At 51.9% G+C, this 25,502-nt stretch overlaps 1 protein-coding gene across 1 annotated transcript in view; it reads right to left on the bottom strand.

Annotated features, from left to right (window-relative positions):
• Cdh23 (cadherin related 23) overlaps window positions 1-25,502 on the bottom strand; it is a 382,861-nt gene that overhangs the window by 117,658 nt on the left and 239,701 nt on the right. The window contains exons 14-17 of the mRNA XM_074079082.1: window positions 5,686-5,750; window positions 3,984-4,221; window positions 2,411-2,516; window positions 1,694-1,821 (exon numbers count right to left, since the gene is read on the bottom strand). Of these exons, the coding sequence (XP_073935183.1) occupies window positions 1,694-1,821; window positions 2,411-2,516; window positions 3,984-4,221; window positions 5,686-5,750 (537 nt within the window). The remainder of the gene's footprint in view (window positions 1-1,693; window positions 1,822-2,410; window positions 2,517-3,983; window positions 4,222-5,685; window positions 5,751-25,502) is intronic.

Raw genomic sequence — 25,502 nt, 5'->3', positions numbered from 1 at the left:
AATGGCCATCACACTAGGTGCCAGCTGCAAGATCTCATGTCACCCTCATAGCAATGCAAGAGGCAGCTACCACAATGGTCCCCATTTTGTAGACAAGGAAATGGGTTCAGAGAGGTAAGAAGACAAGGTCACACAGGCAGCGGGCAGCAGGGTCGGGTTCAAAGTCACGTTCCTCTTCCATTTGTGTCTCCTGGGGGCTGTGGAGCTGGCATCCTTCTCCCCTTCACATTCCTCCCAGGCAGAACCCACTGCCTTTGTGAGCACAGTGCGTTGGGACTGGTTGAGAAGGGACTGAATTGGTCAGGGCGGCGATAGGTGTGGCCAGGATTAGGGTAGGTGTAGGGGCTTTGGTCAAGACTGGGAGGCCAAGGCTAGGCTAGGAGGTATGGTCAGGGTCAGGCCACATGACGAACACCAAGAGGTGGTCATGACTGCAAGGAATGCCATATGGTTCTTTGTGTCGCCCTTGGTGGGTTAAGGCGCGAGGCTGTGGGTTCTAGACAAGGCAGTCTGGAGATCCTGTGGGTCTCCTCCTCTTTCCTCTTAACATTCCCTGTCATCGGGTCAAAGGACTCTGCGAGCACATCCTAACTCTCTGTGCCTCCCTTCACTGTCCCTGCCTCTGCCTAGCCTCCCCTCCCTGCCACTCCAGGGGTTCTGTTCCCACATGCCTACCTAGAGGGCTGTTCCAGGGATCCTGGCACCCTCCTGTCACCCCAGGTCCATCCTAGTGAAGAGGTAAGTAGGGTCTCCTGCCCTGACTGGGACCTTTCCTCTTGGGAGATAGCCCTGGGATTTTGGCCTTGGGTGGAGAGGACAGAGCTTGTTAAAGACAGGTGTGGGGCTGCACTTGAGACTGCTGGCAAAGCCAGCTGTGACAGGAAGGGTAGCCAGCAAGCCTGTTCTGGGCAAGACTTTCCTGAGCTTGAGTCAAATCACCTACCCGACAATCTGATTTTATCCTCAGGAGTCTATCGACTAACTCCCACTGACGTGCTCATCGTCTCCTTTGGATGGCGGCACACTCATGCATGCGTGAGCGTAAGGGGGTCCCAGTGGGGAGAGGTCCATGGGCCCTACTGTCAGGCTACGCTCTGTGTCCCCAGGATGGCTGGGGGAGCCGCAAGGGGCGAATGAGCTAGCGTGGAGATGGATTCAGGGAATGATCATTTCAGACAGGGAAGCACTAAGGTGTGCTTGACATTCATGTCAGACAGGCTAAGCTTTGCCTTCGGGCCCCTTTAGATCTTCAGAGGAGTGGAAAGAGGAAGAAAAAAGGAAGAGAGGGACACAGAGAGACAGAAGAGAAATGATGACCTTCTGGTTATCTCTGGATTTCACAGCATGTGCCCATCGATGAAGGAATCCTACACTTCCCCAGAGGGTGTCCTGAGGTCCCCCTTTGGAGTCAGAGCAGGACAGCATTTCTCCGTGAGCTCCAGAGACACAGGCCTCCTTCCTACCTCCCAGTGGCAGGTGGCTTGGAGGCTGAAGCAATGGAAGAGGTGTGCTTCCATTGCTCTTCCAGTGGAAGAGGTGGGTAGGCTTTGAGACATTCTGAACTGTGGGGGACAGACAAGGATGTGGGAGACATGGTCCTCACCACTGGGTTCAGGCAGGGTCCCTAGCACAGCAAGAAGCACTTGCCACCCCTCGCCCTGGAAGAGCAAGGCCGGCACCCCGGTGTACTTACAAACACCTCGATGGTGACAGGGACAGTGCTGTTGAGAGGAGGGTTGCCAGCATCTTTGGCCATGACTGTCAGGTATATCAGCCCATTGGGGATCTGTTCATAATCCAGGGGGCGGCTCACACTGATCACTGAAATGACAGGAAGAGGGTTCCAGCCCCATTGTAAGCAGACTTCGGCTGCTCCCCTTAAGCAGAGAACATGTGGTTGGTACAGGCCAGGCCAGCTCTGCCTTGCTTTCTCCTCTTGCCTCTGAACACTTGGAGTCTCCTGGTCTTCACTTATGTTAACTGACTACCTGATGTGTGCCAGGCACCACGCTGAGTCCACTAGGTGGTAACTATAATGGTGGTACGGTAAGCCCCACATCATAGATGAAGACGATGAGCTCAGAGAGGGAAAGGACACAGCCTGGGAAGGCTAAGAGGTGGCAGAGGATTGGAGATAGGGAGACTCAGCTAACAAGCCTCCCTCTCCTATGGATTTTTCAGGCAGCCTGTGGTAATAGACGGAGACCACCACAGATTCTGTGATCGTCAGACCTCTGGCTTGCCTACGGGCCCTAGGGAAGGTCCTTTGGCCACATGCTGCTCCAGCTGACAAGAGGTCGGGTGGCTTCCTGAGTAGTACAGGGTGTCTGGGAGGCAGAGGGCACCCCTTCTCCCTAGAGAGCACTATGGTGCACTCCTGGCTGTGATCGCAATACCACTCTACTCGTACCTCCATAGCCCTCGTACACGCTGATGTCAAAGTAGCGGCCGAAGACAGAAGCATTGACTATACTGTAGGTGATCTGGTTGTTGGGAGGGGAATCTTCATCTGTGGCCTGGAAGGAAGAAGGTAGGGCCTGGTGAACCAGACAGGGTAGGCAGGAGAAGCAGCAGAGTGGCTCCTCTCAGAGCTCCTTTGTAGGATAACTCAGTTTGAGTCACATCGCGGTCTAGGGCCCCAGTGGTCTCCCCATATTTCTCAGTTGGAGCCCACCCTCTGGCTCCCAGCAAATACCATGCTCTCCTTCATGTGCTGGGCATGGTGGTAGCTAGGAAATCAAAAGGTCAAGCTGAGAATGGGAAAGCGGGGGCCGGGCTCTGGCATAGTGACGTCCAAGCTCTTCTGTCCCTGCTCCAATACAGATACCTTCCTGACCTCTACATCAAGGTGGGGCCTGCTATGGGTTGGATGTAGTTTGTCTCCAAGGCTCCAGATGCTGGTGGCTTAGTCCTTAATGTGACGGTATCAAGAAGTGGTAGAACCTTTAAGAGGTGGAGCCTAGTGGAAGGCAATTAGGTCACTGGGGGCTCTGCCACCAGAATGAATTAACAGAGCTCTGAAGGGACCCTGACTAGTTCCCTAAGACTGAATTACTAAGAAGAGCTAGGCTGGCCCTGAATCTCTCTGGTTTTCCTCTTTTCTTCATCAATTACCCAGCCTCAGGCATTTCATTGCATCAACAGAAAACAGACTAAGACCAAGGCCCTTGTGCTGTGTGTCCCATGAGTCTTCTCCCACCCACTGTCATTTCTTATTTAATTGATGCTTGCCTTCCTTAGACCATCAGCCTCTTGTGAGCAGATCCTTGTGTTTCTAGATTGCTGCTACATACCTAGATCCCAGCACAGTGTTTGGGACACAGTAGATGTCTAATAAATGCATGTTATATGAAAACAAGGAGGGAAGAAAGCACTTGGAAGAGGGCCAGGGATCATTCCTTCTTTTCAATATCTGGTTCTTTTCAGATTGTCTCCAACCTTGGAGAGCTTCCAGGGCTTCCCACCACTCTGGGTGCATCTGGAGCCAAGCTGGGAGGGAAGGGCAGGGCCTTCTAGAGAGCGGTGTCCATGAGTCCTACCTTTGTGTATTCACCATGCCCACTCCTCCATCCGTCCTCGCTTTCATTGCTGACACTTTAGAAGCAAGTTCTAAGTGGAGGCCCTGGGGAGGCAAGTGTGGTGAAGGGGCATGGGGACATTAAGACGTCATAGGTCAGAGGTCACCGAAGTATGGTAGGGACTCTGCAGCCTAGAGTGTCTGATTCAGCTTGTCCCTCCCCTCTTGTCTCCCCTCTGTGAAATGGAGTTGTGCCACAAGGAGTCTGTGGACACTTTGATGGAGGTTTTTACACAAGGAACCACATCCACTCAATGGGAGATGGGGGAGAATGTGACCCCCAGTCTTGTGGATGGGAGGTTAGCACCTCCTGCCAGGGCTCTGCAAGGAAGGAAGTCAATCAGGAAGAATGGACAGGGTGAGGATAAGATGAATGGCCACAACACAGGGCCACCTGGCACCTTACCCGAAGTCGCACCAGCTGGGTGACAGAAGGCTCATTCTCCCTCAGGGCGCCCACATAGGCATCTTTCTGGAAGGTTGGCACGTTGTCATTGACATCCAGCACGTTGATCCTGACCCGGCCTGTGGTCTCTTCCCCACCTCCATCCCGCGCAATGACTGTCAAGGTAAAGCGCTGGATGAGCTCATAATCCAGTCTGGCGATCAGCAAGATCAGCCCTGTGTCCTTGTCCAGGGAGAACCTGTATCAGGTAGGAGGAAGGACAGAAAAGATGCCTGAGTTCAAGCAGGCTTGTGGATGAGCCCCTGTAGGCACTCCAGGGAAGACACTGTGGTGGAGGGCTCCTCACGCTGTGAGGAGGAGCTTCTGCCCAATGGAGAAGGTTAGATGTTGGAGAACTGCAGGACACAAATGCTGCCATCTTTTAGACAGTTCTGCACCAAACACTTTAAAAAAGGCAGCAAAGTGTCCTGCGAGGGGAAGGTGGTGGGTCATTTCTTAGGTGCTAACCCTGTCATCTGCTTGAGGGACTGGTGCCAGGGAAGAGGATGGCAGATGTCCTTGGGGAGCAGCAAGGGCCAGTGAGACATCCCTCCAAGTGCCCCCTCTAAAGTCCCCTCAGAGGCTTCTCTGAACCATCAGCAGGCATGTGTGTTCTCTACCTGCTCCACAATTGCCAGTCACCAAGCCTGGAAGGTACCAGTTCAGGGACAGGACTCGTCCAAGGCCCAGGGAAGAGATGAGAAGTCCAAGAAGACAGAACCAGGCCCCATGAACACGGGATCCTTGAGGGATGGGCTGCCCTGTGCATTCAGCTGCTGCTGGTACATCTTCCCTTACTGAGGCTTCTGCCCCAGAGTGGCTGAGGATGCCAGCAACATACCCAAAAGTGTTCCAGTCTCTTCTTGATCATTCACATTGATAGTCAGGGCTGGCAATCAGAGCCGACAGCCACTGACTTCCTCATTCTGCTGGGCTTCCAAATGCATCAGACCTGCTCTCTGAATTCAACCTGGCCTTTGATCATGTTAAAACAAGATGGCTTCCTCTTGGCTCCAATTAACTGAAGAAAGGGAAAGAGGTGGCCCAGAGCCAGCCCAGTACCACACCGATGGGCAAGGTGGCATAGGCCAGACAGTGAAGGAGGTAACCCACCTAATGGCTGCTGTCCATTGAGAGTCCCCCTTCCTGCTAGAGGCTGTGCCCTAGTGGTGAAGACCTAGTGCAGAGGCCTGGCCCTATCACCTACCAGCTGTATGACTTTGGGCAAGACCTTGGCCTCTCTTTCATCATCTGTAAAGTGGAAGTGATAAGAATACCAAGTTCCTCTAGCCTTTAGTTGTGAGAAGGACACAGGATGACACATGTAACTCAGTCAGAGCTTCAAAATGTTAGCTGTAAGTGCCACTGGTGACAGGGGGGTGAGACACGATTGCACACTGGAGACACACGATTACAGGCACACAGTCTTTTCCAGTCTCAAAGCTAAAGGCTATCCTTTGAAGGTCACAGAAACCATGTCCCACAAGGCTTAGGGACATGACCAATCCTACTGCAGCTAAGACCAGACTAGCAACACAGACCACGGGCTCTGTCTCCCAGCCCAGTGCTCCAGCCTCTGGAGTGCCTCCCTGGGCACTGTGAAGTTTCCTGGACCTCATGAGTGATCAAGGGCCACCTCAGAGAGATCAGAGCAGGAGCTCACCTGTCAGGATCATCACTGAAGAAGTAGTTGACTTCCCCAAAGGTGCCCACATCATTGTCTGTTGCCTGCATTGGTGAGAAAGAGAAGCCGGTTACTGCTGGACCAGTTGAGGCTACTGGCCTCACCAGGAAAGGGGCCCAGGCAATCTGTGTTTCTCCTACACAACTCCTGCAACCCAATAAAATGTTGAGCTACACTGATCAATCAGGTAGTCTCTGGCCACTGGAGAGCACGGTTCCAGAGGATCTGTCTTCTAGACACCTCTGTGTGGTAGGTCTGGCTTCCTGTTTGGAGTCAGGCTTGGTGGACTCATTCCCTGCAGATGCTCAGGGGACCTGGGGGAGGGACCCTGGACCTGTGCCTGAGGTTATAAACTGGCAGTTCAAGGTGTCACATACGAAGGTGTGGGTTCAGCCACCTGGTGGATTCTTCTGGTGATTGGCCCCCAGTTTTCAAAGCCTTCTTAGATGTACTGCTGTGGGGGAGGTCCACTGAGGGGATTTCTTGTCCTGCTTTTGACCTCAGGAATAACCCGCCTTATGAGAGAGCATATTGTCACTTGCCTGGCAACCTTCTCTTCCAGTACAGACTGCTGGTCCTCTTCTCTGGCTCCTCTCCCCACTAGAATAGGCAGTGAGAATTCCAGCTGCCTAACCTATCCCTGGATTGGGTCATCAGAATCCTCCCAGGGGTCCTCCTATTGTCACTGGAGATGGGAGCATCCTTGGCAGATGAGCTGGGCAACATGACCTGGGAACTGCTTAGGGTTGGGGGAGGACAGAGCTGTACTTAGAGGAAGAACATGGCTGAACCCTATTGGCTTAGGGTCCTGATTTTGATCCCACCTGCAGCTTGGTTTGAGTCCACAGAGCCTTTTATGCAGGGTGGACCAATCTGAATGTCTGTCACCTGCAGTCAAAAGGGGCTAGTGGGACAGGGACCATCTTATGTGGATGACACTGCCATGGTGGTGACCACTGCAGCCTGTAGTGCTTGCAGAACTTTTATGTTTTCAAAGAACCTCCTTGTGTGTGTGACTCCTTCCCATCCTCACCACCATGCATGTGATGAGGAATACAGACACTTCCACTCTCCTGCAGATCACAATGGGTGGGATCCCATGTTGCTGTTTTTGTGGTGGTAAACTGGGCTCCCTGCTCTCTGCCTGATGCTCTACCTTTAGGCCACCCCAATGAGGCTTCTCCCCATCTCCCCTTTCCCCAAGGTGATTGCAATTCTGGGGGGGGAGGCGTTTGTGGCTGGAGCTGTTGGCTTCTGTCTCATCCCTGGCATGGCTGAAATCCACAATGCAGGTAAAAGGATACCTTCCCTCCCTCCCTTTCTTCCATAATTACATACTAACCATACATCCTGTACCAGATACTGTTCTACATGTGACCTGTGCTCCCTTCCCAGGCCACGGTCCTGGAGCTGACACTACTGCAGGTAAGAAAGGCCTGGCACTGACTTTGGGGCCCTCTTGCATCTGCTTTATATTCAGGCTTCTGCAAGATAGTACATGGATAAAAGCTCCACAGCTAAAAAATACATTTTAATACCTTTTTACTCAATATTTTCTGAGGTTCCTTTTAAAGCTCCTAGATTCTGTGAAATCTATTAAATTCTATGTTCTTTGTAATAAACCTGAATTTTCATGAGAAAGTTAATTCGTGTTCAGTATATTTGGTTCCGGGAGGTAGATCAGTAATAATATATTTCTATCTCAAATGAATGAAATGAAAAATATGTTTATACCCAAAGAATTAAGATCTTAGTTAACCAGAAAACGTGGCTATTCATAAAGATGCCATTTCCAGGCACTCTGGGCAGCCTGCTTTTATGGGACTGCCTCTTGTGCCTGCTTTCCTTTTGATGTCCCCAGAACTGATGCTCCCATTGACTGTGCAGACAGACCTCTGTCCCCACCCTCACTCTGGCCAGGCTCAGGGTGCAGGTTGGATAAGTGCAGCAGAAGATACCCAGGGAGGTAACCTATCCTCTAGCCCACAGTTGGCCCCGTGGTGGGGCTCCCCTTCCCTGAGCTACCCTCATGACAACAACTGCACCTTACACATATTACAAGTACCACCTCCAAGTTACAGACAGGGAAACTGAGACACAGCAAAGGTTCACAATTTGTTCATCCCCACCCTTTACAGAATGCAGTTTGGACTGTCAGGACAGGAAGGACCCCAGAGCTCCCCTGGTCCTTTAATCTGGGGCCTAGGTTGCTGAGGTGGAGGGGAGTTAGATGGTCCCTGGGGAACAAGCTTAGGGCAGATGCTGGCCTCCACTCCCAATGCCCGTTCTCCCTTCCCTGTGTCGGGCTGTGAGCCCTATCCCTGGGGCCTTTCACTACCCACTCAGGCAGCTGATGCTGACCAAGGAAGATTTGTGAGTCCTTTGGTGCCACCATCTAATGACCACATGAAATATGTATGCCTGGTAACGAGGACTGGGAGAGCTTTCATTTCTCAAATGCATGAAGCAGAAGAAGAGGGCAAGAAGTGGCCTCTGTGCCCATAGGGAGGTGGGTGGCCCGCGCTGATAGCCAGGCCTGGGCCTGAAGACTGGGCAGGGGAGGCAGCAAGCCCACCCTGGGGGACAGCCCCCTCCCCCTGCTCTTGTGTTCTCCGTTCTTAACCTCTGGGGCTGTCCCCAGCCTTGCCTTGGGCCCAGACTGGACCATGTCAGCTCCTAGGATGGCTCAGCCCATGGTGCCCACTCACCTGGATAATTGTCCCCTTTCCTGCCTGGCTCACTCTCTCCTGTCCTTCCTCATCCCCAGCTGGTTTAGGACTCCATCCTGTGCACACTCAGCATTCCCTGGGCTGGGAGTCCCTGAGGGCAGGCTAGACTGAGAGATGGGTTCAAAGCCTAGAACAGGGCCTGGACAGGCACTGACTATGTCGTCTACAGACATGTCTGCACCCATATCTGCATGGCACAGATTAATGAATAAGTGTGTTTAATTGTGGCCACACCCCTACCAGGTAGGTACTTATAACTCCTCCCCCTTTACAAGTGAGGAAACAGAAGCTCAGTGATGATAAGGGACCTCCCAGCAGATAAGTGGCCAGAGCTGCCCCTCAAATTCCCATGGTTAAAACCATCTGAGGGGCACACGGCCCGAGTGCCGTCCCATGGCACCAAGGCTGAGCAGCACCACAGGTGTGGCCTCTCCAGGCACTCCACTGACCCACCCTGGCCCCTCCCTGCACCTGTAAACAATCTCTTTCCCAAGACTTGCTCATGGCAGCCACCTAAAAGTCCAACAGCTATATCAAGTGACAGACAGACAGTAGTTCATCTGAGGTGGGAGGGGCTGAGGAGCGGCCAAGGGCCTACGTATAGAGAACAAAATACACCCTCTTCCCCTGCCACACTGTAAGTATGACATATCTGTGTCCCTGCAGGGGCTCCTGTTCCTACTGCCAGCACCTTTCCCTGTGGTCAGTGCCTATCTCCCTGGTCTGTGCCTGTCTTCGTAGTCAGTGCCTGTCCCTGACACCAGCACCTGTGCTGTGGTTAGCACCCATCCCCATAGTCAGCATCTGTCCCTGCTGTCAGTGCTGTGGGCAGCACCCATTCCCGTGGTCAGTGCCTGTCCCTGCCATCAGCACCTGTCCTCATGATCAGAGCCTGTCCCTGCCATGAGCACATGGAGGGTGAGGCCACAGCTGGTGCTGCTGAGGCTTTTCCTCCGATTCTCCCAATGCTGGCATTACCAGCAAAAGTAGACCCCTCATTTGGGCTTTGTAATTGTATCACAGTTCTTATTTCTGTGACGGACAACAAATGGCAGAAATGTAATTTTCTCCTGCTGACAGAAAGGAAAAAAAAATACATATGGGAGGAAATTCTAAAGGTTAAGACAAGGTGAGTGTGTGTGTGTATGTGTTGGGGGGGAGCCTGTGACAGGAGGGATTCCCACATTGGCCAGACTCGAGTCTCTGCTGACTACAGGGATTAGGAGGGGATGTAGCACCTCCTGCCTTTTTGTTTTGAGTATTTCACTGTAGGCATTTCCCTAGCTTTACTTCATTCCATCCTCCCAATAGCCTGGGGAAGCTGCAACCATATCATCCCCATTCTACAGGTGAAACAGGTGTAGCAGGGAACTGGGGTTCAGGGAAGTCAATTGACTTCTCCAAGGTCAAGGTTGCAGCCCCTCAGCTGCAGCCCTTGGACAACCAAATGGGTGCCTTCCATAAACCACCAAAGAAGGCCCCCAGCCCCATTCCAAGCTTGGGCTTGGTCTGTGTGTGTGGCTCAGACCCAGTCTTGGGGAGGCTGTATGGTCCATCCAGAGGCCCCTGCCTTTTGATCAGCCCAGGGCTTGTCATTCAGCACCCTCAGGGGCCAGGTCCCTCTGCACCTTGTGTGGCCCAGCGCTCCATCCTCTGATGCTAATCCTAGCATTTATACCCACTCTGGAGACCACCATGCCAACATCAGGTTCTCCCATCTCGGTCCTCTCCCATCTCTCTGTCTCCTCCCGCCCAACTGGTCTTTGCAATGAATAGTCACCATCTTGCCCTGGAACAAGCCCCTTGCCCCCAGGGTGCGTCCTGTCCCCATGCATCCCCTGCATGCCTGTCTCTGTACCTCACTGTGTCCTTCATTTTGGCCTTGTTGGTGTCCATATGTTGACAGGCCCCACCAGAACCCCCCCATTACACATTCACACACACATACACATCCTCAGTCTCAATGCCCCCCACCTCCAGCCCCTGGAGTCCCCTTCTGAACCCTCCCAGCCACCTGGGCATCTCTTCCTGAGGCAGGGCAGGCTGGCAGGTGCATGCTTAGTCACTTCCTGGCAGCACTCGCACCCTGGTCACACACGCCTGCCTGGACACCCTGCACATGCTCACAGGGGCTTCTGCTCTGAAGCAAGGCAGGCCCAGCTGCCCGGCTGCTTCCCTGGTGGTGCCAGGTCCCAGCAATGTAGCAGGCAGTGGACACGGAGAGCAGTTCTGCTCCCATGCACAAATCTGCAGAGAAGGGCACACGGCACAATTTGTTCAGGAAACAATAGCAATGTTTGACATGTCATAAGGATTGATGGAGCAGAAATTTACATGGGAGAATGCATTTTTAAACAGCTCTGCTGCACCCCGGTGCAGCGTGGGTAATGCTTTCCACATTCATCATCACTGAGCCCCTCTAAGTCACTCCTAAAAGTGTGAGAGTGACAGTACTCATATGCTCTTGGGGCACAGGGTGGCAGGCCAGAGGCAGGAGGGGCTCCACTGGAGAGACTTGACTTGGTAGCATAGAGGACTTGTGTGCCTCCCATAGTCTGTGGATGCTTCTAGCTTCCCTCTGGGACATGAGGTAGAAGCTTAAGGCCACAAAACATCCAGCCTGCCCACATTTGTGGGGAAATTGCATGGGGGAAGATCCCCATCTCTACTTAGAAGGCAGCCAGGATGGAGGATGGGGGCATGGTGGCCATTAGCAATGTGTGGGAAGGTGATGCTGCTCTTTGCACCTTCACATGCATTCCTGGGAGTGGCCATGCTTCTGGGATAAGAGCAGTTGATGGTGGTTCTAGGAAAATGTAGCCCCCCCACCCATTGGGCTTTGTGTGAAAGAGGAGAGATGAGTGTCCTGGGTGGCAAGGACACCAGGAGTGAGCATTGGGTACAGGAGAAATAACAGGAGGAATAATGGGGGAAAGAGTCACATTCAGGAAAGCCCTGCGCCCCTGCTCTGAGCCTTCTGAGCAAGTGGAGGCCTTAGAAAAAGGGGGTGCTACCTGGAAGGCAGGAGCTGGAGGCTCAGAGCAGATCGTGGGGAATAGAAGCAAGTGGGAGGACAGTCCAGAAAGGGGTGGCCTGGCTGGTGGTGTGGGCTGCTGAGAAAGAGGAAGGGGCCTTTTGGTCCAATGGGAACCTGAGATAGACGGCTACATCTTACCCCAATCACATGTGCCCATGGCAGACATTACTAGTCAATCACAGCACTGAGTGCAGAGGAGGCCTCTGGAACTCCCAGTCCAGTCTTCCTGGCAGCTGCTGACAGCGAACTGTGGGAGGAATTGGGTTCAAGCATCTTTGCTATCCCTTCTGAACTCTCTAGGGTAAGAAAGGTGTTTCTCCCTGGAGGGTCCAGGCATAAAGGGCCTCAAAAAGGATTTGCAGCTAAGAGCAGAGTCATAGATACCACTGCAGGGGGACAGTGAGATCTGGGTTCTGGGACTTCTCCCAGGCACTCAGCTGTGGAAGTGCATGTGTGCTGCCAGGCCTCCTGAAATGTCTTCCAGCTCAGTCCTGCCTTGCTCCAGCAGCTCACCCTCCACCCAAGTACTCTCCTCTCCTGCATATCCTCATCCTGTCACTCAGGCCTCAGGCTCTTCCCAGGCCAAGCAGAGTCCTGCCTCACCACTAGCAGCGCTCTCTGCTGGCAGGCTCTCCTCAGGCCTCCTAAGGGCTCCTCATCTCAGCCTCTCAGGATCTGATAGAGTTTGTAGTGCTTCCATTTGTAAAAGCTCACTCTGACTCCTGGGGTACAAGCAGAAGTTGAGAGAGGCCTGCAGAGGCAGTAGTGAGAGGCAGTAGGCTGGGCCAGGCTGGCCCCTAGGTCAGCTGGACTCCAGGGAGCTGACAGGTCTTGCTGGTGGATGGATGTGGTGGGGAGAGGGCTACGGTTCTGGCAGGGCTGTCTGGCCCAGTGCTACCTGGTCCACTTCTCCCAACAGAATATGGGCTTTGTGAGGGCAGGCACTGAGCTTGACTTCCCTAGGGATCCCCAGCATCCATTCTGGCATCACGGGCCCCAACAATCACCAGCTGAGTGGATGGAAGGAGTGAGATTACAGGTGTTAGTTTGTGAGCCCGCCTCTTTTTTCTCTCTGAGTCTCAAATCCTGAGTGGATGACCTTCTCAGGAGTAAAGAACATCAGAGGGGTGATGACTGCAGAGCGTGGAGATAGAGGAAGGAGAAGGAGGGAGAAGATGACCAAAGGGAGAGGAGAAGGAACCACCACTGTGACACCCACTCTGAGCCTCAGCTTCTTTATCTGTAAAAAATGGGTAATGGCTGTAGCCACCTTATTCAGGGAAGGTGTTTTATACTGGTGCCTGGCACACAGGGACCACTTTCTAACTGGAACTGGTATCATGATTCCCACTCTTGGGTCTAAGTGTGCTCTTTCTCCAGTCCATGCGAATGCATTACTGCTGAGCACCCTGGCCCAGCTTCCCCGCCCCCTCCCAGAGCTGTGGCAGCAGTGGCCAGGTCAAGGTGAAGGGGAGATAGCACACACCCTGCAGGAGGGGGGCTCCAGGGAAGCCACCCCAGCCCCTTTATTAGTGTGTCAGTCCTGTGGCAGGAGAGGAAGGCTGGGGCGCAGGGTCCCAACTGTTTTGTTATTGCAAATGCAGTGTTTTCCTTGGGCTCCTGCACCCCCTACTTTATTTCCCTTTATTTTACTTTAAAACCTGGAAATAAAAATTGATGGGGAGCAAATTGTTCTGGCCAGCATCTCTGTGCTTAAAGGAGTCGTAGTGGGGAAGCAATTATGCTGTGTCAAGGGCTGTCAGGGTGGACAGCAGCAGCCTGCATGCGCCAAGTGCCTGGGGGTCCCCAGGGCCTCTTACCTTGCTGGGGAGATGGCTGGGGGGTGTGGAGGACCTTCAGAGTCAGGGGATAACTAAGTACCCGCCCCTGCTGAGTGCTGCCTGTCAATGGACCTGCACTGTGAAGAGCACTGTCCTTAAGAACTTGACTGCAGTCCTTAAAATAACCCTCAGGTGTGGGAGGGTGTCACATTCCATCTCACACATGAAAACCCTCTGGCTGATAACAACTGCAAAAATAATAACAGTAGCACAACCCATTTTGTCCTTACTGGGTCCCAGGCATTATTCGGAGAAACACAGATGTAGTGAGATATTTAATCTCTACTCCTTCTTTATGAGATAGGTATTAGTACAGCCTCACTTTATGGATGGGACAAGCAAAGGCTCAGAGAGGTTAACCACCAAGCGTGAAGTCACACAGTGGTGCTGAGATTCTGCTACGAGTCAGAGGTGAAGGAAGGTGGTTTACCTAACATATTTCAACTAATTTTAAAAGACAGCTTTAGTGGTTTTATTGGATGTTTCAACAAATCATTGAGTGTTTATGTGTTAGGCATAAATGTATTATTTCATTTCTTCCTAATTTGGACTCTACATTACCAAGACCACTTTTCAGATGAGTAACGGAGGCCCAGGGAATTTCGGTAACTTGCTAGAGTCACTAAGATGAAGTTTGGCAAAGCCAGGATTTGAAGATGGGCCTGATTCCAAAGTCAGAGTTCTTGAACCTACAGCTGGGTTGGGGGTCAGGGCGCCAAGCCCTGTCCCTAGCTGGCTTTATGGGTGAATCCATTCCTTGTTCCTATGCCTCAGTTTCCCTAACTGTATGAGGAGCTTTTCCAGCTCTGCCTGGGAAGCTTCTGGTTTTGGTTCAACTGGGCTGGGAAGACAACCTCCCCAGCCAAGGCTCACTGTAAACTGGCACAGTGGGTTAGGAGCCCTGAGGTTTCTTGAGCAGCAAATAGACCAAACCAAGTAAGGCCGTTGGGAAGTGTCAGAGGCAACCTGGGACCACAGGAGCTCCTGGATCCACTGGAGGGATATCTCTACACGTGGCAAGAGAAAAGACCCCGCACAGCTGGAGGTGAAGGGCCCCAGGATGGTACAGTGGGCCCTGCAGGTCTATGGTCCCAAGGAGAGCACTGCTGAGGAAAACGGCACATGTCTAGGGTGTTCAGTGCTGTACGGTGGATGCTTGATTCATTTTTCCCCTAGTGCCAGCCAAAGACGTGTCACCTTTCAACCAATCTTAAATTTTTACTTTATCATTTAAATTAGGCATATTACATGCCCCTTTTGGCTTGGAAGTATTACCATAGCTTTCGTCTTGCTTTTTGGGAGGCATATTTTCACAACATTAGGGGTAAGGAAACACTCAGCAGATTACAGAACACAACTGATGGTAACCTGGTACTGACTGAAACCTTCTCTGCCTCAACTGAGCTTTGTAATAGTCTTTGCAGGAATTGAAAAAAAAAACTGTTTTTGAAATTTTTTTGGTATTTATTCATTCATTCATTTATTCATCCATGTTTTGACTTAACTTGGTCAAAACTACGTGTAATAAATCCACGCATAAGATGGACTTCCTGTATAGACAGGAAGTGGCAGGGGAGCCGGAGAAGGGGGCCCAGGAGCTTCCTTCAGAAGAAGCGCAGAAGCTGGAAGGTGGGTGGAGCTGGGGGCGGGGAGGGTACTCCAGGTGAGCAGAACTTGAGCTAGGCCAAGGAGACCTGAGTTCTAGAGCTGTCAGTACAGTGGTGTTGGGGTGAGAAGAGAAGATAGGAAATCACATGTGGCCGTCCACTATGTCCTTACTACAACGTCCTACCCACTTGTCCTTACGTTACTTCACACACCTTACAGAGTGATGTAATGGGTTGAATGGTGACCTCATAAAAAAGTATGTCCACGTCTTCACCCCTAGGTCTGTGTATGTGGCCTTTTTGAGGAGGTCTTCGCAGATATGACTCAGTTCAAGATTTCAAAATGAGGTCACACTGGTTGGACCCTAAATCTAATGACAAACTATCCTTATCAGGCACACTTAGTGGAAGACACAGAGAAGGCCACCTGTAGATAGAGGCAGAGATTGGGGCTATGCAGTGTGCTCCATTAAGGAGCACATGGGGCCTCCAGAAGCCGGAAGAGGCAAAGTAGGGTCCTCCCCTGGAGTCTCTGGAGGGTGCTCTGCCACATCTGCATTTCAGATTTCTGACCTCCAAGGGTCAGGGAGTGCACATCCATGTTTTAAGGCCCCAGCTTGTGGTGTCTGTGGAAGCACCCCAGGACCCTGGCACAGGGTCTAGCAGATTCTGATGTCTGCTTTAGGACATAAGCGAGGCCACATTCACCTAGTGCTCACAAGCTATGGTGGTGGCATTATAGCCCATGTGTGGATGAGAAAGTGAAGGCCCAGAGAAGGCTAGCAACTTGCTGGAGACCCCATCGAGGGGAGTGGTAGAGCTGAGCTTCAGAGATGCCCAGTTGGGACCCATTGGTGGCCAGACCTCCCTAAACCCCAGAGTGAGGGCCATTCTGGACAGGCACCTCCTGGGATGAGGCAAAATCCCCTGGTGAGATTAGAGTCCAGAATGGAATCTCTGTCCATGTTAGGACCTGTTCAGTAAGCCTCAGGGTCTCCAGGCAGGGCATAGCAGCCTGGCCAAGGGGCAGCATCTTCCACTGTCATAGCAAGGATGACATCAGTATAGCAGCTGCAGGAAGCAGTGCTTGTGAGGAGCGGCTAGCTCATTGTCCCTTCCTGGAGGAGGCCCCTGAAGCTCAGCCATCCCTTCCTAAGTGCTCATAGGACATTGTCTATACTTCCAACAGCAGCAGAAGCCACAGTCACACATGACGGTTCAGGGCTCATCTCTAGAAGCCAGGACTGCTTTACTGTGAGGATATTTGTCTCTCTACCTGTGGGCTTTTGTCTGGAAGTGGCTGGAATGATGGGGAGTTCACTTTCCCCAAAGCTGCTCAATAGGGCCTGGAGTCCACCAGTCGGTACCCCAGCTCCCTGGTCCCTGAGCTGGGGTGAAGCACAGCCTCCACCCCAGGACCCCAGTGGGATGGAGTGCTGGCTGACCACAGTGGTGGTAGGCTTCAAAGTGCTTCCTTCAGTGACAACTTGCTCCCGTCACCAACTCTCCACAACCTGGCTTTCCAGGATGACCTGTCCTCCATTCTTGTCTCAGGATCTAAGACAAGTTGGATGGGGGACACATGACAGCATGTTCCCTACTCTCATGGAGCCTGTGGCTGCAAGTGTCTCAGGGTCTAGCAGTTGGCGATCACACACACAGCAAAGAGAAGAAGGAAGAAACCTAAACTGGGCTTCTAACCCTTGTACACATCCCTTCTCTCGTGCCCTTGGCTTTAAAGAAGACTCAATTGAATGACTTCTTTTTCTTTCTTTCCTTTTTTTTCCCCCAATCACATCTGATCACCAAACAAAGCAAACTGGAATGCAGAAAGTCATTTTCCTGAGAATGCAAGAGGAAAGAGGGTGGATGGCTGGGGGTGACTGAGACATTTACAATCAGAAGGACCTGGGACCTCTCTGAGGCCAGTTATCAAGCTGAGATTATGTGGTAGAGGAGGTGAGGAGAGGGCGTTGGAGAGATGTGGGGACAGACACACATCTGAGGCTCCATTAAGTGGGACCTTCTGTATCCAGGAGATGGGAGGGAGGGAAAAGACAGTGCAATCAACCCCCTGGGGAAGCAGCCACACCAGGGCTGGGAACACCTCCCACCACTGCTGCAGCTAGCTCACCAGTGCCCTCTCCCTGTGGCTCAGCCCCCTCCCTGGGCTACACAGGTGACAAGCAGCACTCAGTCTAGTTGGAGAAGAGGGGGGATTGGTCACTGCCATGTTCCAGAGAAATGCCCTCATTCCAAGGTGACTTGGCACCTGGGTGGCACCCTCCCACACCTGCTGTCATTGGCCAGTGCTGACTGGGCCAGCATGTGCTGCTCGCTAATGAACCATATTGATTCCACATTCTCTTGTTGTCTCCCTAAATGGCAAACCACACATCTGATAGATTAAATATCCACACAACTGCCCACTTGACATCTCCATCACTCCACCCAAGGGTCCCTAACGAATTTTACAGCCCTACACGACAAAAGAAATTAAGGTCAAAGTCTGTCGCAGGGAGTATAAATCCCCATTATCTCTGAACCCAGCAGAGGGCTGCAGCCCCAGCCCCTCATTCACCCAGGCCATGCAGCCCAGGGCCTCATGGGATAGGAGTCTGCTATGCCTACTGGGCCCAGGAAGCAGCCCAGCCCCAGTCCTCTGACCTGTGGATTCTCTAACTGATCACCCCACTGCCAGCATTCAGGTTGTCCTAACAGATTAGAGAGCATATGCCTCAGTTATAAGTTCAAACACTAGCCTCATGGTTCTGAAACTGGTCCAGAAGGCAGAGAGGTTCAGTGGCACTTTCGCTGCTTCACAGATGGTGAAACTGAAGCTTGCAGAGAAAAGGGACTGGTCTAGGGTCAGTCTGTGAGTCACAGACCTCCATCTTCAGACTCTAGGTTTATAGTTCTTGTTACAGCAGGAGCCCACAGGGGTCTTTTGTCCTAGTCTGGTTTCTCCTCCAGGTGGGGAGCTGGGTGGGGCACCCCTGCAGGTGGCTAGGCAGGCAGAAGGAGCTCTGGGTCCAGATTCCACTTGAAATTGGCTAGTTGAGTTCTAATTCATATCTCTGCTGTGTGAGATGACGGTGGTCATTTCATGGCCCCAGATTTGTGGGACTCACAGGAAGGCTTCAGGCTCCATGAGGAGTCTGTGTGCCTCATTAAGGGAAAGGACACTGACATCATAGAGACAGGAGGTGGAGCCTTGGCTCTGGCTTTCTACTGGTGTGTCGGTATGTCACACCATTCAGATTTTCTGAATCTCAGCCATCTCTGTCATCTATAAAACAGAGGGCTAATTTTGACCTCACTAGATTGTCATAGAGATTCAATGAGATAACATGCACAAGATCTTAGCATGGAGCCAGGCACTTAACTTGTGCTTAGCACTTTCTCTGTGTCAGGCAGTGCTAAGTACTCTGCATGTTTTATCTCACTGAACTCCTACCACAAATCTATAAGCAGCTGTTATCCCAGGAAACAGGCTGAGACTAACATCACAATCCCCCCACCCCCACCCCTACTCTTAAATTAACAGAAACTATGATTTTTTTACAAAGGGAACACAATACCACCTAGCTCAAATACTACCTTTCCCAGGTTCTGCCCAATGAGATGAAAGCAGAAGTTTGCCAGGCATTTTCAGGAAGTCTCCTTAAAAGGGAAATGTCCTTCCTTACTTTCTCCATCCTGTAGCTTTAAAATATGGATTTGATGGCTGAGGTTCTAGCAACCATTTTGGACCATGAAGATGAAGGCTACACCCAGGGGTGGTGGAAAAAGAGAGCTTGAAAGATTTTGAGGTTCTCTGCTGCTGACAGCTATATTGGTCATTGTTGATATAAATAACCTCTATTCAAAGCCACATAGGTCAGAAATGGCTGAATAAACCTGGGTGGTCTAAGCCTGGAGCCTGGCTGGGGTTTTTACCACCTTGTCCCTATAATAAGCCCTTGAGAAATGTGAGCTGATCGCCACCACCACCATCATCATCATTCTTGTCTTAGAGTGCAAAGCAGAGAAGGCTCCCTAATAGAGACGTGAAGACTTGGCTCCATACCCAGTAGCTGCTCATGAAATCACTCTAGTGGGTCATGAGTTCCATTTTTTTTTTAAAACAGGAAATCTAATAGAACAAAATGGGAAATACTAAGGTATATTATTGCATGTAGAATGGAAGTATTATTTTGTTCTGGGGATGTGTGTGTGTTTGGGGATCATGAAGTCAAATATAGGTTTTACTATGAATCATAGTTTAAAAAAACAAGTCATAAGACTTTGATCCTCTCCAGAAAACAGCTGCCAGGAAGCCCAGTTCCCACCCTTCCCACAGGAACTGTGCAGTTTGGTTGGGCTACGCTATACCCACAGGCCCAGCTCAACTTCTCTGAGGCCCTGAAGCCCTCAAGTCAGCTCCCCAGCCTTTTCTGCAGTTGCTCCCTGGACAAACTCAGGCTGGGCCCCTGGTGGCTGCTCAAGCCCTTGCTCCCCAGTCAGCACAGCCTGAGCTGGTGACCTTCCCAGTGCCTGGCACAGGTGGCCTTTGTACAGGCCTTTGGTTTGCAGCATTTATGAACTCACTCTGGCCCTGGCCACTCGTATAGCTACCCATTGTCCCCTTGCCCAGGGGGTCCATTTTCTTCGCTTTGGTGTCCTCTGAGCCATTGCCAGAGCAGAAGCAATCAGCAGCTAGCCTACGGAAGGCTGACTTCTGACAGGCACAAAATACAGGGGTTACCACTCTCAGCACAGGAGGGACTGTCTGGGGACAGGTGGTCACATGTTAGCACAGGGGGCCCAGAGAGCACCCAGAACAACCCCTTCATTTTCCAGATGAGGATATGAAGGGAGGGTCCTGGTGCCAGGACCTGCTCAAGGTCACTCTGTGAGTAAGCAGCTACTTCTTCACAGGAGGCTAAAGCCTGCTGGTGATTAGAGAGGGAGGGGATGCCTGGGGCTTGGATCTGGTTGGAATCCTGGCTTGGCCACTTGGAAGCTGGCAGGCCCTGGGTAGGTTATATTCTTCCTTGCATCTCACTTGCTTCTGTGCAGTGTGTAGAGTACAGACAGCTATGTGACAACTTGAAGTGCCTGGAGCTCACTATCCTCCCAAAACACATTCACAAGGCCTACCAAATTGCTGAGGGCCCACCTGCTTTGGCAAAGGGGCAGAGGGCCAAGGCAGACAGACTCTCCCCTCATCAAGGTTAGCGGGGGCACCAGTGACAGAGGCTGTGGAGCCTCTGATCTAAGGCAAAGGAGCCTTAGATCAATTTGCCAAAAATCAATGAGCTAAAGGGCCAATTCTCCAAAAGCTGTCCAGGACAAGCTGCTTCAGGGGCAGAGGTGGGGAGCCTGGCTCAACATACAACCCAGGCCTACAGTCCGCACAGCCCCTTCCACTGGCCTCCCTACCCATAGGCTCTCCCCAACTCCTTGCGAAGCTCAGGTGGTGGTGGAAAGAACTCTCCTTAGCACCTGTCCTACCTCTACTACCTCCATTCCATCCCATTTCGCTTTTGTGGATTGATATTTAGATTAAGGAGATAAACATAGGCGAGGAGCATTGAGGCCTGACAGACAAGGAACTCCGACCTGTCAATCACTGTCAGCCACTCAGCCTCCTCCCCACCCCCTGCATCCCAGCCCCTCATGAGCCAAGAACGACTAAAGGGGCCCAGAAGGACAGTCTTAGGCACCCCCCAAATGAGGGAGGCTGTGTCTACAAAGGCCTTCTAGGCCAGCTTGGGAGCAGGACTGGATGACTATTTACTATTTCTCTCTCTTTCTCTTCCTCCCTCCCTCTCTCCTTCTTCCCCCTTGCTTTTTCCCCCTTCCCTCCCCTCCCCAGGCTGCAGATAAAGAATTCAATTTTCTTTTAAACGGTGGGGGAAATTGGAAGAGATTTTGTTCTGTTTAAGCACAGCTGGAGTCTCAGGTCTCAAGGGGTTTGAGAACAATGAGATCAATTAAGATGCCAGTGGTGAGGGGTGTCAGGAGGGGTGAGGAGAGAGGCCAAGTGGGGGTGGGGAATCTTGGACAGGAGGAGAGGAGGCCTAGGCTTGGGGGAAGTCCAACTTCCTTGTTTCTAGACAGAGGCACCAGGCTGTCTTCCCTACACTGACCCATAGCCCTTCTTGAGTTTGCTGAAGTAACCAGATGGGGGCCACCCACCCATTGCTCACACTTACTAATAATTCATGTTGGCTAGCTTTACACAATGGCAGAACCAAATACAGTCAATGCCATCAGAAGTAGGGAGAGGCAGTTGTTCCCAGAAAGTCACAGGTAGCCCTGGATGCCTGGTATAAGTAGACATTGGTACAACTTTGGGAGAATTTGCTGGTTGCAGGCCCTAGGTTATGACCTTGACATACATCATTTCACAACACTGCTGAGATAGGAGATCTGCTGCCCATTTTACAGAGGAGGAAGCTGCTGATCAGACAGTCAGCAAGCAGCCCAAGGCCAGCCGGTGGGCCCACGGCTAGTTCTTTCCACGTAAAGTTTTTGAAGGCCCAGGTTTGCCTGGTCAATCTGGTGGAGACAAAGATGATGTACTTTGCTGGGCTGGAGAAGAGACTTGTTAAGCTAGTGCCCTAACCCCAGAGTGGGCTGAGACAAGAGGGTGGGGAGGGACCTTGAGTCTTGCTCCTCTCCCCACCTGTGAGGAGCCTCACCTCTCACCTATCTTCTCCCTGGCCTCACAGCTGGTCTCCCAGCTTCTGACTGGTGCCCTGCACCCCTTTCCCTCTGGTCTGTCCTCCAAGAAGCACCAGATTCCTCCTGCCTCAGGGGCTCCTAGTCAGTCAGGATAAAAGGTCATAGAGTCTCCTGACTTCCTTTAGTCTCTCCTGCCCTTGGTGTCCACACCTGCTACGCTACCAGGCTGTGCCTGGAACCTGCTGAGCTGGGGTATATGGTTTACCCTCTCCATGCTTCAGTTTCCCTATGAGATCTCTGCCCACCCTCTTCTGCCACATCTCTCCAGGAAGCTGCCCTAGACACCCCCACCACAGGAATCAAACCAACTCTGTGCTACACATCCAGGGTGGGGACATGCAGACATAGGAAACCTGTCAGGAAAGGCTTCCAGTGGCTGGGGGTAGAAGGGACAACTGCCAGAGAACCCCTCAGTTGGAAGAGCAGCAGGGAAAGCAAGATGCAGCGCAAGCAGAGGGCCGGGGGAGGCAGGGGACAGAGACAAGTGGGCACATGCTAGTTACCAGGGAGACAGAGCTCTAGTTAGTGAAGTTCAGTGCTGCCCACTGGGCTGATCCTTAGCATATGCAGAATGTTGATGGTGTCAGAGGGAGGGGTGGGGTATGAGCAGCAGGAGCTGACACCTTGGTAAGAGGCTGAGGGTGACTGGGGGCAGGAGAGCAGTTCAGGACCTGGTTGTGGAGGCCTTGAAGGCCAACCCAGGTCCAGAGGGCTTGGAGTCTACCCTCAGGGACTGCTTGTGAGCAGAGGGACCTCCAGCTCCTCCCTCCATGAGCAGATTCCTATCTACTACCAGCTCCTTCCAGGCTGGATGGGGGATTTAAAGAGTCCCCTCCTCCCATCCTTTTACCGGTTTGTGCCACAGCAGGAGGAAATTGCTGTTTCACAGCTGTGATCCCACACAATGTCTCCAGGAAGGGGTAAGGGGCTGCAGTGAGGCTCTGGGCTTCTAGATATTTCCACTGTATTAACTCCTTGCCATTCTTCCATTTGGGAGTTGGGGTGTGTGTGTCTATCTATGTCTCTTCCCCTTGGATCTGGATTTGTCTCAGTAACTTGCAGCCCCTTGAATTCAGCAGAATTGATGCTGAGTGACTTGGGGATAATATCAGAAAAGGCCCCTGGTTTTCTTGGGACCCTTGTCCCCCAGAGGCCTCCTCTGGGGTACTCCTGCTCAGAACCCCCATGCCACATGGAGAGGCCACACAGAGGTACTCGGGAGAGAGTCTAGCTGAGCCCATGCTTTAGCCAGATCAGTTCAGGCACCAGGAGGGAGAGGTCACCATGGAAGTGGAAGAGGACCTCCCAGGCCCCACTGCTCTAGCCACCTAGAACTAGGGGAGCAGAGAAGCCCCCACCCTGTCCTTTCCCAATTCCTGCCCACAGAGTCCATGAATGTGATGAGTGCCTGTGGCTTCATGCTGCTGAATTTGGGTAGTTTCTTGCGCAGTAATCAGCATGGAAAGCTCTGTGGGAACAGAGGGCCTGGCTCCACTCTCATAGCCGGCCCAAAAGTGAGTCTGCCGATAATGTAGAAATGGCTGAAAACCAGACAGCCACCTAGTTTCTTTGAGATAAGAATCATAAATTGTCTATGTACGTGACAAATTACATGATCTGCAGGTCCCAGAGTGATAGCCACACGAAGTGCCTCTTGATTAAAAGGTAGTAAGAACTTTAGGGGCAGAGCAGGACATTAAACCCAGTGCAGGACCTGCTACATCAAGGTCTCTGGGCGACAGCATGGGACCCACACATACCAAGCAGCATCTGTTGTCTGCCTCCCTCAGAAGAGGCCTGGTTGTCTTCTGTAGTCTATGTAACCTTCCTCTGAGTTCTGCACTTTGAAACCAGAGCCTGGGTGTTGACAGCCAGGGCCGGGCCTAGGAAGAGCATGGCCTGTATGCCAGGTGCAAGGATTGGAGTCTGGGGAAGTGGAAGTGGAAGGCAGGGAGACCAAGCTGAACAGCCAGTGCTCAGTGATGCTGCACAGCCTCCTGGGTAGGATGGAGACCTTTGTGGTAGACGAGAATCACAACCATAGTGCCAGCAATCATAGCCGTCACTTCCCCAGTCCCTGCCGTTCACTGAGTGCTTTAAACGCCCCATCTCTCTCAATCCTGGGATAAGGATTTATTATTACCAACGCAAACTCTGGAACCCTGAATTGGACATACTTGCACATGCACACAGCCAGCCAGCAGTAGAAGCAGGACTTGGACCTGGGTCTCTGGAAAGTAAACAATGTGAAGGTCCATTTTTTGGTGTTAACGTCAGGCTTTCCCAGGAGACTTATAAAGTCCATGAAAGCAAGACTGACATCACCACTGTGTCCTCAGGACCACGTGACTAGCACATAGTAGGGATTCAACCATGACTGAATAAATGAATGAATGGTTGTACCATTCTACTATCTAGTGGCACCTACAAACCCTGCCAGGCCTTGGACACTGATTGGCCAGGCTGCCCTAGGCCTAGCAGGGTCCCATGGCTTTCCCTCCTAACTTCTGTTGCAAGGTTAGGAGATTTGGGAAGTGAGGGGAGGACCAGCCACGGGACTGGAGATGGGAGCCACCAGCATCAGCTATGAGCCTGCACATATGTACACACACATATGTGCACCTGTGTATATATACTGTATGTGTACACATACCCAAATGCACGTGGCTGCAATATGCATGTGCACATTACATATACATATGCACACGTGTGTGTATATTGCATACATATACCAGAGGGAACAAACACTTCTGCGTGTGTACATACACACGCATGCACACCATGCTCTGGTGTGAATATGATGTCCCTCCAGGGCGCATGTGCTAGAAACTGGGTCCTCAGTGTGGTGGTATAAGAGGTGGGACCAGTGGAGGTCACTGGCCTGTGCTTGGAGGGAATTAGAGTGGTTCTCATGGGATGCTTTGGTTCTTGTAAGAGGGTTATCATAAAAGGAGCAAGCCTGACCCTTCCACCTCATACTGGTTTCCTGTCCTCTGATATGCTCCCTCCATGATACCATCTGTTATTAATCACTTATCAGAGGCCAAACCAAGGGGGAACTTGATCTTGGACCTGTAGCTTCCAACACTGTGAGCTAAACAAGCCTCTTTTCTTTATTTCCTGTCTCAGATATTTCATCATAGTATCGAAAACCAGAGTGGCACTCCCCACAATGCTCCTGTGAGGTCCCCTTCAGAGGCTCTGCTCCTGCTGACACTCCCCCCCACCTGCCTCTTTCAGGAGACTTTTCCAGAGGACAGTGTCACAGCCCTGGGCACAGTGCTCACACCTCCCTGGTGTAGAAAAACTTCCACAGCTCTGGCCCAGAGGTGGAAATTCACCTGGCCATGCAAAAGGTTGTCGAGGGTCCATAATGACACAAGGGTCACAGGGACACAGTGCCTGTCCCCCTGGGATCTGCAGAGTCCTTTCCAGCTCCTCTGCCCTCAGCTCTATAAGCTGCTCAGTGTTCCAACACAGAGCCTCCCTGGAAAACCACATCATGGCCAAGATCAGGGGGTCTTCGTGTGCATTCCTGCTCAGCCACCTTCTAACCCTGGGACCCAGATCAAGTAAGTTAACTCCTTGAGCCTCAGTTTCCTGTAGCTTGAGAATGACAGTGCCTGCTCAACAGGTCGGAGATGCCATGTATATACAAAGTACACGGGTTACAGTGAAAACTCGGTGATGGCAGCTGTGATAGCAGAATTGCTATCAAAGCATGAAAGCAGCAGCAGACGCAGGACAAAGAGGTCATCAAAGAGGTCAGTCCTCAGACGTCATCCCAGTAACTCCTGCCCCAGCACCAGTGCACAGGCACATTCCAATCCTTCCTTGGTTTACAGTGAGT

This window comes from Castor canadensis, chromosome 7, assembly GCF_047511655.1.
Source record: "Castor canadensis chromosome 7, mCasCan1.hap1v2, whole genome shotgun sequence".
Classification (NCBI taxonomy): domain Eukaryota; kingdom Metazoa; phylum Chordata; class Mammalia; order Rodentia; family Castoridae; genus Castor; species Castor canadensis.
The sequence above is the reverse complement of the archived record's forward strand: the minus strand, read 5'-3'. Positions and strand labels throughout refer to the sequence as shown.